Consider the following 17,346-nt stretch of genomic DNA (forward strand, 5'->3'; position numbering starts at 1 on the left):
CACTGAAATTTTTGTTCTTAACAAGATTGGGGACTATTTAATACCTGTTTGAATCCTTATGACAAAGGGGTAACAGGAGAACATCATAATGATGGGCTTAGTTTTGGTACCATAACCTACTCCTCATACATGTTTCCACTGATTTTCAGTAGAACATGTAGGTTGTGCCGTTTCAGGAGCTAAAGAGCTTACATCAGCCCTTGCCTTTCCCAGGGTCTCATCCATAGTTACTTCTCGGTTGTGGCCAAATTAGTTGGAGCCTAATTCTCTGACTAATTTCTCCATCACATCAGATCGATATATGTGCACATATTGATTAACAATTGGGATGAGAAGCTGTAGTGAATATTATATTAAATGATGCTGTATTTATGAGGCACTCCATGGGAAGGTAGAAGAGTGTATTGATATGACATAAAAATGTAGAAAGTATTGTTAGGATTTTCTTACAAATTTCGTATTTGAGGCTTGGCTACCTCAGGCCCCTGGAAGAAGCAGACGTCACCTACTGCTGTCTGCTCTCTTTTCCTGGGTTTCTGCAGAGATCTGGCCCTGTGCTTTGGAGGGCTCTACTCTGCAGCTTGGCCAGCCACCCTCCTTGGCATGACAAGGGTGTGTAAGGATGCGCACTCCTGGAACCTGTGCCTACCATGCCTCAGGTGCCTGGGACCTCTGGAATTCCCTCCCCAAACACCCTGTGTCTTCCCTGGGTCATCCCCCCGGGCTCCACCGGTAGTGTGCCTACCTGCTTTGTGGACTGGCCAGGGCTGTATGGAGGGGTGTGGACTTGGACGGATGGACTGGGGTGTCTACCTGTGCACGTGCTCTGGTCCCCTCCCAATATGGGATGGAGCAGGGGCAGGGAGGGCTGGAGAGAGAGGCTTGGAGGTGAACAAAGCTAGATACAGCACAAGCCACGTGGTGGGACTGCTCTGTGCAGGTCCCAGTGCAGGGACAGAGCTACCTGTGCTTGGACGGACACTGAGCACCAGGTGGCTGGGTGAGCTAGCTTCCTTCCCCCAGTGCTGGGCACCTCTACTGTCCAGAAATGGACCCACAGCATGTTCTGACATTGTCTGGGGTGCATCTGCTGCGTGCCCCCTTGCCTGCGCTTGGCTTCTATCGTGGAAGGCAGCATTCACCATGTTGGGGAATTCCTCAGGAGTAAGAAAGGAATTCTTTAAAGTCGTGGGAAATTCCTCAAGCATAAGAATGTGTTTAGTAGTTGTGATGTGTCTATAAAGCAGAAAAAACATGCTTCCTTCCCCTGCACTGGGCCCTAGGCTTTGAGGAAGGCACTTGGGTTCTGGTGACAGCTCCTCTGTCCCCAGCTGTCATTTCTCTTGTGCTTGCCCTGGGTATGGAATTTCCTGCAGGACAGGAAGGTGCCACTAGATGAAATCAGTCTTTCCTGTAAGGAGGGCTTTTGTTGGAGCCATTATGCTGCTCATTATTAATTCTTATTCTTATTGCTACTTTTGTAATTTAGTTCACATTGAAATTTCTCATTCTGGGTCTATTAGAAAATTGCTTTTATGCCTCAAGTAAGCCCTCAAATAAGCATTTTCATTTTACCTTTAATAAACAAGTAGCTTTATATGTGTGTTCCACGCACCACCGTAGTCATGTTTGTGATATGCCGATGTTTCCAAATATGTCGTAATCACCAAACACACACCAGTGAGATTGTCCTGGGGAAGATCTTCACAGTCGCCAGTGTTTTCCTGTGACTGTCATATAAAGCCGCAGGGTGCTGCAGCGAGTGCACAGGGCTGCTTGGAGGTGGGGATGGCCTGCCAAGGCCTCTGGTCACCCCAGGCTCTGGCTGACTTCTGGGCCTGAGTGTTGCTGTCTCCGTGTACTGCCCGGCCGTGGCTGGCAGCTGCTGCGGAGGGGGTCTTAGCCGGTCCAGGAACGCCAGATGTAATACGGGCACCACTGCACCACGGCAGAACGGGGGAACAGTATGTTATGGCTTATTAATTTATTGGGTGAGTTAATCCCTTTCCCTTCCTCAATCATTTTATTTTATATGGAGAATTCAATCTGAAAAATAACACAGTAGAATAAATCTGTGACTTTTTATTATTGTTGGGATATTTTTTTAAAAGGTTTATTTTGAACTTTGCTATAAGCCATTTTTTAAAAATCACAAGGGACATGAGTAAGTGGGTTCTGAATACACAGTGAGTACACGTCTGGCACTATAGTTCTCATGGTCCAATCCTGTTCCCAGCACTCTCTCCTCGGCGCTGTCCCCACCCCGGCTCCTCCACAACCATCTGGGTGGGAGCCCTTTGTCTAACTCCTTGGTAGTATTGCTCGTGTATGATTCCTGGGCACCTCTCCTCACATTCCTATTCCCAGACCCACACTCAGGACCCACATTCTCTCCTTGTCCCCCCTTGATTCCAGGCTGAGTTTTGGTCCCCATGTGTCTAATGAAAAGATGGTGGGTAGGTGGATAGATTCCTCCCCTCCTTCTCTCCCTTCCTCCCTCCTGCTACAAGTATTTACTGAGCCCTTACTACATGCAGGATGTGCAGCTCGGGCCCTCGTCACAGGGGTGTGGGAGACGGGGTGTGGGGGGAGCAGCCCAGGAAGGGAAGGCCACAACCAGGAGAGCCTCGCACCCCTGCTGGAGCCCCGGTCCTAGAGCCAGTAGTCTGAGGCACTGTGGCGTGCTACACCAGGGACAGCCTACATGAGAAGTGATGCCTGGCTTTGGAGGAGGGTGTCTGCTGGGCTCTGGGAGAAGTGACTGATCAGAATCAGCTCAGAGTTGGTCAGAAGTCCCAGAAGCCTCTAGGCTTGAATGGGAAGAATGGAATTACAGCCCCGGGAAGTACATAGGGGTGCCCAGAGGCAGAGTGGCAGGTACTAAGAGAGGAGCGGGGAGGGGAGCCTGAAGGACACAGGGCAAGCTGGGGAGGGAAGGCTGGTGGGGGAGGCTCTGACTCTCATCTAGGGGTCAAGCAGGAGTGGGGGGCTGGTCAGGTGCTCCAGAGATATCTAGTGAGATGGAGACTGAGGGTCCTTGGCATGGAGAAACTAGGAGGCTTGGGCAGATCATTTCAGGGAGGGAGGGATGAATTCTGGGGCAAAAAGGAGGAGGGAAAGTGGAGTAGTTAGAGGGGTGTGGGCAGTCACTTTCTCTGCAGGAGCCTTTCTGGGCCTTCCAAGTAAGCCCATCCCTCTTGCTGGTCTTTCGTCCCCTCCCTCATGTCATCAATTTCCCTGTGACTTTGATGTTCTCTACATAATCCGTGTCAGCTGCAGTTGTTTCTAGGGCACACTCATTGAGCTCGGGGGACACTGTCCCAGGACAGGGAACGGGAGGATGTGGGGGGCTTCTCTTGATTTGTGTTGATGAGCCCCTGTGCTTCTGGTACCTTAAAGTTATGCTATGCACTGTCTCATAAGTTTAAAGTGAATAATAGGTTGAGATTTAGTACATGTAGTCTAAGCGAAGTGCTACCTATTGAATTAGTCAGGCTGTTTTATTGATGGACGTTGAAAGGCCTTATGCCGGGGCCATGCAAGGTTTCAAAGGCCAAAGGAAATGATTCCGACGTGAAAAAATAATTAGACTCCAGAGTACTGAAAGAAAACTGAATGAATGGTAAACTGTCTATAAGACATAACAATATGGCCCTCACAATTTTGAAGTTACTTTAAATTATGTAATGTAGGGTGCGGGGTATTGCAATGCCTCGTACAGGAAGAGTAAAGTTCCTGTTCTTAGACCGGGATTGCCTATTTTTTCTGGCATCCAGTGCATTTCTCTCTGGCAAGGCCCAAGCCGTATTTCCACGTGCACCCCCAAAGGTGGTTTGATTCATTTCTGCATGGCCGTGTCCAACAAAGTTCCAGGTACATGTGTTTAATCAGCAGCAGCTTGAGCTTGCCAAGCTGTTTGTATTCCTCACCCTGTGACTGGATTTCCTGAGAACGTCCTGTCCCAAAGGGCTCTGAAATATAGACTTTTTAAACATTGGACTCGTTTTCATGAGCACTTACTAATAAAAGCTTTGGATGGGTGCATACCTACGTGATGAGTGTGATGTGCACTGTCTAGGGAATGGACACGCTTGAAGCTCAGACTCGGGGGGATGGGGGAGCATGGGCAATATATATAACCTGAATTTTTGTACCCGCATAATAAGCTGAAATAAAAAAAAAAAACTGAACAGAAAAAAAAAAAGCTTTCTGATGCCTCTTGAGATGCTCGTGGTGGTCAGTGACTTCAGGCCTCTTCATCCAGCTTCACCGTGTGCTCTTCCTTCCCCAGGCAGACGCGGCCCCTAACGATGCTGACCCGCGCCTGAGAAGCAGGACCACTTGGTACAAGAAAAGGCCTTCTCTGAGGTAATGGGGCTGGGTCACCCCAGTGCCCCCCAGCCTTTTCTCATAAACAGCTGACCTCTTCCACCCTCAGCTCCAGGAACCTGAGCTATCTCCCACTGTATGTAAAAATATTTTATTTTTGTCAGCACATTTTTCTTTGGGGCAGCTCCATGGTTTTATTGATATTATAATAGATTTTTGAATGAGGCTGTGACCCCAGAAGGAGCCACTACCTGCCTGCTTTACCAGGTCACCTCTGCTGTGCTGCAGCTACATCCTGCTGAATGGACGGTCCCCATGCAGTGCCTGAACTCTCCTAGTTCCAGCACATTCCAAGCCTTGTTGTCCGTTTTCACTCCACTTTCACCTCAAGCTCAAATTCTTGACTTCCGCTGGAGACAACACTGCTTGCTTTATCCCAGGAGCGCCGGGCCTTGTGGTGCCATGGGTGACATCGTCCGAGCATCTCCTGTGAGCTATCTGTGCCTACCGAGCCTGCCCTCTGGGTCTGGACCTGCCTCTCCCTGGCCCCACCTCAGTGAGTCAGGCCCAGACATCCCCCTTCTCCGCTCTGCCCCATGTGTTCTCAGATATGGTCCTGACTGCCTGCTGGCCACTGCTAGCTGGCCCACCCCTTGTCCTCTCCCCTGTGGCCTCAGAGGCAGCCTGCTCTCCCGTCTGCCGTCTGTATTCCAGGCAGGTGCCAAAATGTCCACAAAGAATGAAGATCTAACCATACGCCACCCTATGACTTAAAACCTTTAAGCAATTCTCTGCCACCTTCAAATTACAGTCCCAGATCCTCAGCAAGCCTCTTCATGTCGTGGGCGCGTGTAGGCTCGCAGCCGCACCTCTTGGCATGGCCTTCGGTCTATGCTTGAGAACTTGACGTTGCTGGATCTTCTCCTGCCGCCTATTCCAGGCTGAGTTAGGGCCCTGTCTGCGGTCCTGCCCTGGGAGAAGTGCTTCCCCAGGACGCCCCACATCCAAGTCTAACTCTCTGCGGACGTCCCCACTTTCCCCCTGGTTGCTGGGCTCTTGGAGCCCGGCCGGCACCTTTATCCCAACTTTTGTTCCCAGAGCCAAGGGTGGATGCAGGAATGTGGTAGATATTCAATTTATAATTGTTGAATGTGTCAGTGAGTGAATAAAGAAATGAATGGATAACTGAAAACATTTTGGCAAAATGTATTTGTCATCAGAGGATGGGGTGGTTTCTAACAGCTAGCATTTGAGAGTGACTGTTTGCCAGACAGTGTGCTAAGCCCTTTCCCTGTGGCCACTCATTTCACCCTCATAGCACCATCCATGACAAAGGCTGTTGTCCTCATCCCCATTTTGTCAAATGGGGGAACTGAGGCACACAGGCTGAGCCTTTATCCAACGTGCTGTCTGTGTTGAGGGACTTCCTGACTTGGATGGACAGCCTTTTTCCCTACTGGCGCTACACAGGTCAGTCGGGGCTGGCTGCACCTTGGGATTTCTGTGTTATCTGAGGGCATGATGGGGTTGTGCTGATTTTTGTTGGGAGTGTGTGTGTTGTAATCTTGGCTGCATCCTTTACCGCCTTCCCTCCTGACATCCTCATTCCTGTAGGTCATGTGACCCTCAACGCCCATCCCGAGGCTTGGTGCTGGCCCCTTGCTCCAGGGTCCTGGGGGCTGATGCAGATTCAGAAAGGCTTCTGCTGAGGAGACAGGGCACTCCCGTCCCCAGGCCTTTTCCCAGAGCAGTTCTGGGGCAGGACTAAGCCTGGACCTGTGGGGCTCGACCCTCCCCTTTATAGTCTATTAGAGCAAGAAGGCGTCTGAGATCAGCTGGCTCCTTGCTCGCCTTGTGCAGGTGGGGAAACTGAGGCTCAGGGAGGAGATGCGTCCAAGATCACCCTGCCCTATGGTAGAGGCCGCCAGCCTTGGATGTATGATTAAACATTGTTTGTCCACAATCAATTTGGGATTATATCTTGAGATACACGCTCCATAAAATTCAGTCTGGCATCTTTCTTTTCTTCTCCCTGCCTAATGGTCAAACAAGCCCGATCTTGTAACTGAATGAATGAGCAGCTGGCAGTGTTCAGCTGATTTCGCAATGCCCTTATTCTGTTGATGGTAAACTAATGTAAGTAACTGATTGGCCTGGAACTGGTGATTGGGAAACATTTTAACCCTTTCTTTTTTTCCCCTCTATCATAAAGACTTAAAACTCACTTCCGAGAGAGAGTTCATCTGCCAGGCTGCAAGGCTTCAAGCCTTCTGTCTTATTTAATCATCTGAACCTAGTTTAAAAGTGTGTATGGTAATAATACTAGTAATCTAGACTAATTTGAGAGATGGCCTGTTTATGGGAATAAAAGGTCAGAATTACAGGATATTTAAGGAATGCAGTTTTACTGCTCTGGGGGAGGTTTCAAGGCTTGAGCCAGGTTTAGGGATCAGCGTCCTGGTACTTGGCGTAAAGTGAGGAGAATGTGAATGGGTGTGTCTCGCATGCTTAGAAATTCTTTTCTTTCCTGAATTTGTTTTAGAAAGACATTGTAATATTTTTCATACGTTTTGATGCACCTTCTTAAATAGAACATTTTCCAGTTAATATTCTGATGATCACATCATCAGAGTCTCAATGATTGTTGTGTTAAAATATTTTGTTTGCATGTTTATTTTTATTCTAAACACTATACTATTTTAGTGACTTTGTTTTGTAGCTAAAGCAATGGGCGTGTTCTCTTTTTAGATTTGCTGTATTGGCCAAGTACCTAATCTGATTATACTGCTTGCCATGTATGTAGACAAAGCCTTATGTAATTAAATTAGTAAGTTACCAGGACCTCAGTTGAGTATGTCGTCCTGTCACTGAGCAGTATTGTTGTAGCTACTATTGTGTTGATGTGCCCTTTGAAACCACTCACGGGGGCTGTGGAATTTTTTTCTTTTTTCCTTTGTGATTAGAGTCATACAATACTCATTTTAGACATTTTAGCAAGTCTATAAAGTCCCAGACAAGGGGAAACCCACCAAACCACAAGAATCAACCTAATTTTGGCATATTGTTATAATTTCTTTTAGTCTTTTTTTGTGCATTTCTATGTACCTATATCATATCATACAAGCGATTTTGTATCTCACATTATAAAATGAAGGCATGACCTTTGAGTCGACCTAGAATTATGGGAGACATTGTCAAGTGGGTGTTGGTGGCAGAGTATGTTCAAGGTGAGGAACAAATCCACACAAGCAAAGGAAAGCTGGTTTAGGGGTTGGTCTACTTCGGATGCAGACTAGATTTGGGGGAAATTTAAGTGGGATGCAATACAGGAAATGTATATTGAGACAGATGATGGAAGATTTTTTTAATCTTAAATTGTCGAGTTTGTCCTCAGTTCTGTGAAAAATCTTCATCCCCAACCCCCAACTCCCCTATTTTCTAACCAGAAGCCAAACATGATTACATTAATGGTGCATTAAAAACTAATTCATCATTTTGACTTGGGGTAGAGGGTGGGGACAGTTGGGGTGTCAGCATATTTAGTTTCAGAGATTTGCTGCAATAGTAACATTGTTATGTTTGTCTTCTATTCCTCCTTTTCTGTAGGAGAATATGAAAGTGTCACCCAGACTTGTTTGTTTCATAGCTCTACTGATTTCTTCTCTGGAGGCTGGTAAGTTAAGCATTTCCTTGTGTTCTTGTCCGCTAAGAATATCTATTATTTAGAATACATAAAGTACCTTCCATAACAGAGTCCATTTTCTTACCCCTTTCTGCTGAAGCAATCCCAGGACACAGAGCTCCCCGGTCGTAGACTTGTACTGCTGGAAGTTCCTCTCGGCATTTTCACTTCTCATTCTCTCACAGATTGGGAAACATTAAGAGCCCAAGGTCATGAGCTAGTTTTGGAGCAAGAACTAAACTCTAGATCCAAGTCCAGCCCAGGCTTCTTCCCACTTTCTTGCTAATTGAAGAGTATGATACAGGAAATTCTGGCTTTCATTTAGAAGAGGTGAATGCATAGTTTTTATGAACCCAAGTCTAGAAACCATCAAGAGACAGTTTGTTTTGTTTTTCTTTCTATTTCTTCATTTTCTCTGTATGCCAGGTACTAGGTACTGGGGATAGAACAGTGGATAACCCAGACAGAAATACATGCTTGCATGGGGTTTATATTCTTGTAGGAGAGAGAGCCAATATATCAGATAAATAAATATATATTATGTCATATGGTGATAAGTGTAGGGAGGAAAAAAACCCAGAAGTGTATAAAGTCTTGGGATTGGAATGGGCAGTAGGTTATATTTTTGATAGTGTGGCCAGAAAAGGCCTCACTGAGAAGCTGATTTTTTAGTTTACCTGAAGGAAGAGAAAAGGAGAGCTGTTTAGATGCCAGGTTGGGATGTAGGAATATCCTAGGCAGCATGTGCAAAGGCCCTGAGGCCAAGAGTACTTGGCCTGTTGTGGGAACTAAAATACCAGCATGGCTGGAGCATAATGGGAGATGAGGGAAGTCATAGGGATGAGGATATTTGGGTGATGGGGGGATGGTGGAGAATTGATTATGTAGGATCTTGCAGACCTTTCTAAGGACCTTGGCTTGTAGTCTGCCTGAGATGGGAAGACTGCAGGGTTCATGGTTCAGAATTAGAGGAGTGATCTGACTTAGATTTTGGTTTCTGTCCAGAGAGTAGGTCCTAGGGAGATAAGGGCAGAAATAGAGAAGCTGGTTAAGAGGCTATTGTGAAAATCCAGGCAAGCCATGATAGTGGCTTGTTCTAGGCAAGAAATACTGATGGCTTGTCTGAGGGTGGCGATGAGAAGTGAGAAGTAGTCAGATTTTGAATGTATTTTGAGAATAGAGCCCATAGGGATTTGCAGATGGATTGGATGTGAGGTTTGAGAGAAAGAGAATAATCAAGGATGACTCCAGGGGGTTTGAGGCTGAGCAAATGCAAAGCAGAATTGCGACTCATGGGGTGGGGCAGATCAGGTGTTCAGATTGGGTAGGTTAAGTTCACCTGTTGATCAGCTGTCCAGTGTCTAAATGGAGACATCAACTGGGCAGTCTAGAGCCTGAGGGAGAGTTCTGGGTTGGATTTATAAAACTGGAGACCTCAGCAAGCAGCTGGTGTAAGAACCAGGAGTCTGAATGGAGTCATGGAGTGTGGCTAGAAAAGATGAGAACTTCAAGGACTGAGCCCCATAGCTTTCTAAGGATTGATGGCCCAACCTTCCACTGTTCAGAGAACCATTGAAAGACTTACCTGAAATACAGGAGGAGAACAGAAAAGTGTCCTGAAAGCCAAGGGAGGGAAGAAAGTATTTCAAAGATGAGAGAACGATAACGCGTCAAAGTACGTGTCAAGTAAGACGATGTCTGAGAGTTGTTTATTTGATTTAGCAGCTTAAAATTCATGGGTGACCTTGGGTGACCAATGGTGACCTTGACCAGAAAAATTTTGGCAGAGTGCTGGGACAAACCTCACATAACTAGGATAGTATGTCCAGCTGAGGACTTACTTAAGGTTTACTCATTTTATCACTACCGTTATTGTTGCTTCAGCTATTCCTAGTAGCTAAGTATTTAGTTCTCACTCTGTGCAGGTACCGTTCTAAGTTCCTGGCTACTTTTATTCCAATTCTAGTTTTTTAATTGACAAATAGTAATTGTCCACATTTGTGGGGTACAAAATGATGTTTCAGTACATTTAATGTATAGTGATCAGATCATAGTAATTAGCATATCCATTATCTCAAACATTTATCTTTTCTTTGTGTTGGGAACATTCACTGTCCTCCTTCTAGCTATTTGAAACTATTTAATATATTTTTGTTAAGTATACTCATCTTACAGTGGTATAGAACATTAGAATTTATTCCTCCCATCTAGCTGCAATTTTGTATCCTTTAACAAATCACTCTCAATCCCTCTCTTCCCCGTACCCTTCCTAGCCTCTAGTATCTTCTGTCCTACTTTTTACTTCTGTAAGATCAACTTTTTTTAGCTTCTACATATGAGTGAGAACACGTGGTGTTTCACTTTCTGTTCTTGGTTTACTTCACTTAACATAGTGTCCTCCAGTTCTATGCATGTTACCATGAATGACAGGATTTCATTCTTTTATATGGCTGAATAGTATTCTATTGTGTACATATGCCACATTTTCTTTATCCATTCATCTGTTCTTGGACACCTAGGTTGATTCCCTGTCTTGCTATTGTGAATAATGGTGCAGTAAACATGGGGATGTAGATTTCTTTTCAATATAATGATTTCCTTTCCTTTGGATAAAGTCCTAGTAATGGGATTGGTAGGTCATATGATAGTTCTAGTTGTAGTTTTTTTGAGGAACCTCCCTACTGTTCTTCATAGTGACTGTACCTGTTTACATTCCCACTAACAGTGTGTAAGAGTTCCCTTTTCTCTGTATCCTTGCCAACATTTTTTGTTTTTTGTCTTTTTGATAGTAGCCATCCTAACTGGGGTGAGATGATACCTCACTGTGGCTTAGATTTGGGTTTCCCCTATGATTAGTGATGTTGAACATTTTTGCATATATTTATTGTCAATTTGTATGTCTTCTTTTGAGAAATGTCTGTTCAGATTACTTGCCCATTTATTATTATTTCAATAGATTGGGGGTACAAGTGTTTTTTATTACATGGAAGAACTGTATAGTGGTGAAGTTGGGGCTTTTAGTGTCCCAGTCACCAGAATAGTGTACATTGTACCTAGTAGGTAATTTTTGATCCCTCTTATTCCTCCCACCCTTTCATTCTTAGTTTCTAATGCCCATTACACTACTTTATGGCTATATATACCCATTGTTTAGCTCCCACTTACATGTGAGAACATGTACTATTTGTTTTTCCATTCCTGAGATACTTCATTTAGAATAATGGTCTCTAATTCTGTCCATGTTGCTGCAAAAGACATTATTTCATTTCTTTTTATGGCTGAGTAGTATTCCATGGTGTGTATGTGTGTGTGTGTGTGTGTGTGTGTGTGTGTGTATATATATGTATACAAATCACAGTTTCTTTATCCACTTATTAGTTAATGGACACTTAGGTTGATTCCGTATCTTTGCAATTGTGAATTGTGCTATGAATAACATTTTGGTGCAAGTATCTTTTTGAGATAATGACTTCTTTTCCTTTGGGTAGATACCCAGCACTGGGATTGCTGGATTGAATGGTAGGTCTACTTTTAATTCTATGAGTAATCTCCATAGTGTTTCCCGTAGAGGTTGTGCTAATTTACATTCCCACCAATGGTGTATAAGAGTTCCCTTTTCACTGTATCTGAATCAACATCTATTGTTTTTTGACTTATTAGTCATGACCATTCTGACAGGGGTAAGGTGGTATCTCATTGTGGGTTTAATTTACATTTCCCTCATGATTAGTGATGTTGAGCATTTTTTCATGTTTCTTGGCCATTTGTATGTCTTCTTTTGAAAAAAAAAATATATGTTCATGTCTTTTCTCCACTTTTTATTGTGGTTTTTTTCTTGCTGATTTGTAAGTTGTTTGTAGATTCTGCATATTACTCTTTTTTCAGATGTATAGTTTGCAAATATTTTCTCCCATTCCATAGGGTTGTCTATTTACTCTGTTGATTATTTCCTTTGTCATGCAGAAACTTTAGTTTAATTAAGTCCCATTTATTTGCTTTTGTTGTTGATGTATTTGCTTCTGGGGCCCTAGTCATAAATTCTTTGCCTGGGCTGATGTCCAGAAGAGTTTTTCTTATGTTTTCTTCTAGAATTTTTATGGTTTCACTTCTTACCTTTATGTCTTTTCATGTACTTACTTACCATCCATATATCTTCTCTGGTGAAACTTCCAAACCTTTTGCCCATTTTGTATTGTGTTATTTGTTTTCTTATTGTTGAGTTTTGAGAATTTTTTATATATTCTGAATATATGATCTTTATTATATATATGATTTATAAATATTTTCTTCCGGAATATGGCTTGTCTTTTCATTTGTTTATGGCATCTTTCAAAAAGTAGAATTCTTAATTTTGAAGGTCTCAATTTATCCTTACTTTTTTTTTTGGATTATACTTTTGGTATTATATCTAAATATCTTTAATCCTAGACCACAAAAATTTTCTCCTATATTTCCTTCTGGATGTTTTGTAGCTTTAGGTTTTACGTTCAAGTCTGTGACCCCTTTTGATTTATTTATAGACATTGTTTAATACAATTACTTTTTAAAATCATATTGGAAAAAAGAGAAGTTATAAGCCAAAAATACCTATGTATTTTTAAATATTTACCTACATAGTTTTGTATTTCCCTATGGAGTTTCCTTTCCTGGTATTCCCTATTTCTTTATTTGGATTCAAGTTACTGTCTAGGTTCTTTTATTTCAGCCTGAACGGGCCCTTTTAGCATTTTTTTTTGTAGGACAGGTCTGTTCATAGTGGATTCTCTGTTTATGTTTATCTGTTAATCTCTTCATTTCTCCTTCCTTTTTGAAAGATAGTTTTGCCAGATATAGAATTCCTGATCGATAGTCTTTCTTTCAGCATTTTGAATATGTCATCCCACTGCCTTCTCGCCTCTGTGGGTTTTGAGAGCCAATTATTAATTTTGTTGAAGATCCTTTGCATATAACAAGGCATTTATCTCTTGCTGCTTTTAAGACTCTGTGTTTGTCATCCTACAAATTTGACTATGATGTGTCTGGATATATTAATGTATCTTTTTAATTTGTCCTGCTTGTAATCCTTTGAGCTCCTGAGATGCTGCTATGGTTTAAATATGGTTTGTCCCCACCAAAACTCATGTCGAGGCTTGGTCTCCAATGTTGCAGTTGGGAGGTGGTGCCTTTAAGAGGTGTTTATTGACATGATAGATTAATGTCTTTCTCAGGAGATTGGGTTAATTTTCATAAGAATTGCTAGTTCCTGTGAGCACAGGTTGTTAGGAAGCAAGGTAGCCTCTGTTGTTTTGCCCGTTTGCTGCAGCCAGCTCACCTTTCATTTTTCTGCCATGTTTTGATGCAACATGAGGTCCTCACCAGAAGCTGCCAGATGTAGCCACCAATTTCCCAGCCTACAGAACTGTGAGCTACATAAACCTCTTTTCTTTATAGATTATCCAGTCTCAGGTAATTAATGTTATGTTGTAGCAACATAAAATGGACTAAGATAGATGTGTTGATTGATGTTTTTCATCAAATTTGGGAAATGTTTGACCATTATTTCTTCAAATATTTTTCCTGGCCCTTTTTTTTTCCTTTTTCTTTTGGGATTCCCTTCATGCATATGTTGCTATGCTCAATGAAGCCCCAGAGGTCTTTGAGGCTCTGTTTAGTATTCTCTTTGATTTTCTTTTCAGATTGGATAATCTTCCAATAATCAGTTGACTTATTTTCAAATTTACTGATTCTTTCTTTTTCTAGCTCAAATTTGCTGTTGAGTCCCTACAGTGAATTTTTCATTTGATTTATTGGACTTTTCTACTCCAGAATTTCCACTTGGTTCTCTTTGATAATTTCTATCTTTTTAATGATATTCTTTACTTGGTGTAACATTGTTGTCATACCTTCCTTTAATTAGTTAAATATAATTTTCTTTAGTTCTTTGAACATATTTTTAAGAGCTGATTTAAAGTTTTTATCTAGTAAGTCTAACATCTGGACCCCTCTGGGACAGTTTCTATTGGCACCTTTTTTTCCTGTGTGGGGACTATATGTTACTGGTTTTTTTTGTTTGTTTGTTTGTTTTGCAAGTTTCATAATTTTTGTTGAAAAAAATGAGATTTTAGGTAATATAAGATTGCAGTTTTAGAAATCAGATGTTCGCCTACACACACACACACACACACACACACACACACACACACACACACACACACACACGGCATGTTGTTTTTAGTGATTTTTTTACTATTGTTGTTGTTTTTATTGCTTCTATTCACTTGTTTAATGAGTTTGCTGGGCTAATCCTTTAAAGTATGCATTTCCTGGACTGTGTGGCCACTGAAGTCAGTGCTTGGTTAATTTAGTGGTCATCTAATGACTGCCCAGCAATTTCTTTAAATTTCTTGACCCAGTGAGTTTTCCACTTTTTGCTGAGGGGCCCTATGTGTGTTGGGGCACACCTTCAGTACTTAGGTTGTTTACAGCTCTATCTTAGCCTTCATGTCCTGCTTGTGTTTGACCTCGGAATCAGGGAGACTGGTGCCTTCTCTGCTCTTTCCTGGGCATGTGCACAGCCCTCCATACATGGGCACCCTTCTAGATTCCCCAGGAATATGTGGAGAAAGCTTTTCAAATCTACTCAGGGGTTATGGCTCTTGTTTGCTTCAACTGGTGTCACAGCCTCAGGCAGCTGTAATGTTAAACAGTTGACACTGACACCCTGGAGATAGGGCTTTTTCTGTGGAGGTCTTAGGTCAATAATGACAGTCCTCTATGAATATGACTTTCAGGAACTGCCAGTGCTGTGGGAATGGGACCTTTGAGGAGCTCCAGACCCAGTCATTCTTGCAAGCCTGCTGGTATTCACAGATAATGAGTTTGCAAAGCTGCTGGTTTTCGGGGCTATTGTGAAGCTAGGAAGAGGAAGATGGAAGTAGTTTAAGTCATAAAGTCACAAACCTTGCTGCTCTACTGTGATTCGGCAGGTTTTTGTTTATTTTTTAATGAATGTTCTTTTGATTATTATAAGCCTTTGTTTTTGAAAATTGTTGCCAGTCTTTTTGTTGCTTTTAGGACTGATTTATGGAGACCCTCACTCCACCGTGTTGGAAATCCTGCCTCCAAAGATTTTTTTTTTTTTTTTGCACGAGGATATCCAATTTGTTGAAAAGACTGTCTTTTCTGCGCTGAATTTTTTTTGTAACTTTGTCAAAATAAATTGACATTTATGACTTATTTCTGAGATATCTATTGTGTCTCAGTGACATATTTATCTTTATACCAATATTATACTGTCTTAATTGATGTAGCTTTATAATGAGTCTTGAAATAAGGCAGTGTAACTCCTCTAACTTTATTCTTTTTAAAATAAAAATTGTTTTGGCTAATTCTATATAAATTTTAGAATCAGCTTGTCCATTGGCACAAAAAATTTGGATCAGATTTTGATTGGGATTGAATTAAATATAAGTAAATTTGGAGAGAACTGATATCATAACAATATCAAGTCTTCTGATCCATGAGCAAAGTATGTATTTCTTCATTTATTTAGATCTTGTTTAATTTTTTTAACATTTTATAATTTTTATGGTACAGGTCTCCTAGGCATCTTTTATCAAATTTATCCTTAATTTTTAATATATTTTGATGCTACTCTAAATGTTATTTTAACAAAATTCAGTTTTGAAATATCTTTTGCCGGTATATGCAAACACATTCAATTTTGTACATTCATATTATATCCTACAATTTAATAATATTTATAGGTCTTTTTTAGATTTCAAAACATTTTTTACATAAATGATCATCTTGTCTGCAAATAAAATCATGTTACTTCTCTTTTCCAACTTGGATGTCATTTATTTCTTTTTCTTGCCTTAATATACTGGGTAGTTCCACCAGTGCAATATTGAATAGAAGCAGTGATAGTGGGCATCCTTGCCTTGTGCCCAATCTCACCATATATGATAATTATAAGTTTTTCATAGCTGTCTCTTATCAGGTTCAGGGTGTTCCCTTCTATTCCTAGTTTGCTGAGAATTTTTTCTCACCTTTTTAGATGAGAAGCATATCATTAGATGCTTTTTCTACGTCTATTGAGATTATTATATAGTTTTTTTTTTTTTAAATCTCTTACTGTAGAATTACATTCATTTTTTTCAAGATGTGAGTTCAACTTTGAGTTCCTGGGATATAGCCTACTTCATAGTGCATTATCCTTTTTTATATATTGTAGGATTATATGTACTAAAATATTTGAAATAAATTTTGGATTTATGATCCTGGTGGAGATTGGTTTATGGTTTTCTTTTCTTGTAATGGTTTTGGTTTTGATATCAGAATAACATTGACCTCACAGAGTGAGTTGGGAAGTATTACTGACTCTTCAATTTTCTGGAAAAGTTTGTGCAAAATTGGTATTATTTCTTTGATAAATGCTTGTTAGAATATATCTGTGAAGCCATCTAGGCATGAATTTTTCTTTTTGCTGGATGGTTTTTAACTACAAATTCAGTTTCTTTAATAGATATAGGACAATTCAGGCTATCTATTTCTTCTTGGGAGAGCTTTAGCTGTCTGTGTCTTTCAAAGAATTTGCCTATTTAATTTATGTTGTTGAATTTATTGTCATAAAGTTGTTCATAATATTCCCTTACTACTCATTAAAAATTCTTTTAATGAAAGATGTCACTTCTTTTTTTTTACCTGATTAGTCTGGCTAGAGACTTACTAATTTTATTGATTTTATGAAAGAACTAGCTTTTGGTATCTTTGATTTTTCTTTATTGTTCCTCTGTTTTCTAATTCATTGATTTCCTCTCCGATCTATATCATTACTGTTTTTCTACTTCTTAATTCTTCTATTGTATTAATCATGTTTTTAAATTTTGTGTATATTATAATATTTTGAAATTTTGGGGGGTCTTTCCTACCTGTGAGAGGGCTGCTCTGAGGGCTAGGTAGTCCCTAGGGGTTGTGGGCAGCTTGTCAGGAGCAAGCCTTTCACGTGAGACTGCCTGATCCAGGGCTGTGCCCCACCCACCTTCTTATCCAACACTCACACACCAAATCAATATCACTCCTTCCCTAAATCAACCCAGGGCCAGGTACCAAACAACTAGGGACAGGCTCTATGCCCAAATCTTGCTAAAATGACTCAGACTGGCCAATCCTACACTGTTTATGTCACCTTGCCTTGCCTTTCCCATGGAAACCCCAATAAAGGCTCTGGCCTTTCCGCTTGTTCCTACTTCTGTCTCATAACCCCGCTGAGTTACTCCTTCTGTGGCTTTTGGTAATGTGGCACACCCCTTCTTTCAGAAATGTCAGTAATGAAAGTCTTCTTTCAATGATGT

The 17,346-nt window shown here is 41.5% G+C and overlaps 1 protein-coding gene across 11 annotated transcripts in view; it reads left to right on the forward strand.

Annotated features, from left to right (window-relative positions):
- Positions 1-17,346, forward strand: part of IL1R1 (interleukin 1 receptor type 1) — a 74,811-nt gene that overhangs the window by 40,682 nt on the left and 16,783 nt on the right. For 6 of the 11 annotated variants that reach the window (XM_045550310.1, XM_045550314.1, XM_045550315.1 and 3 more), the window contains exons 2-3: positions 4,292-4,368; positions 7,936-8,002. In XM_045550310.1, coding sequence (XP_045406266.1) covers positions 7,942-8,002 — 61 coding nt within the window. In that variant the 5' untranslated portion in view covers positions 4,292-4,368; positions 7,936-7,941. The other 5 variants (XM_045550316.1, XM_045550317.1, XM_045550318.1 and 2 more) reach the window with 4 other exon arrangements.

This window comes from Lemur catta, chromosome 4 (assembly GCF_020740605.2).
Source record: "Lemur catta isolate mLemCat1 chromosome 4, mLemCat1.pri, whole genome shotgun sequence".
NCBI lineage: Eukaryota > Metazoa > Chordata > Mammalia > Primates > Lemuridae > Lemur > Lemur catta.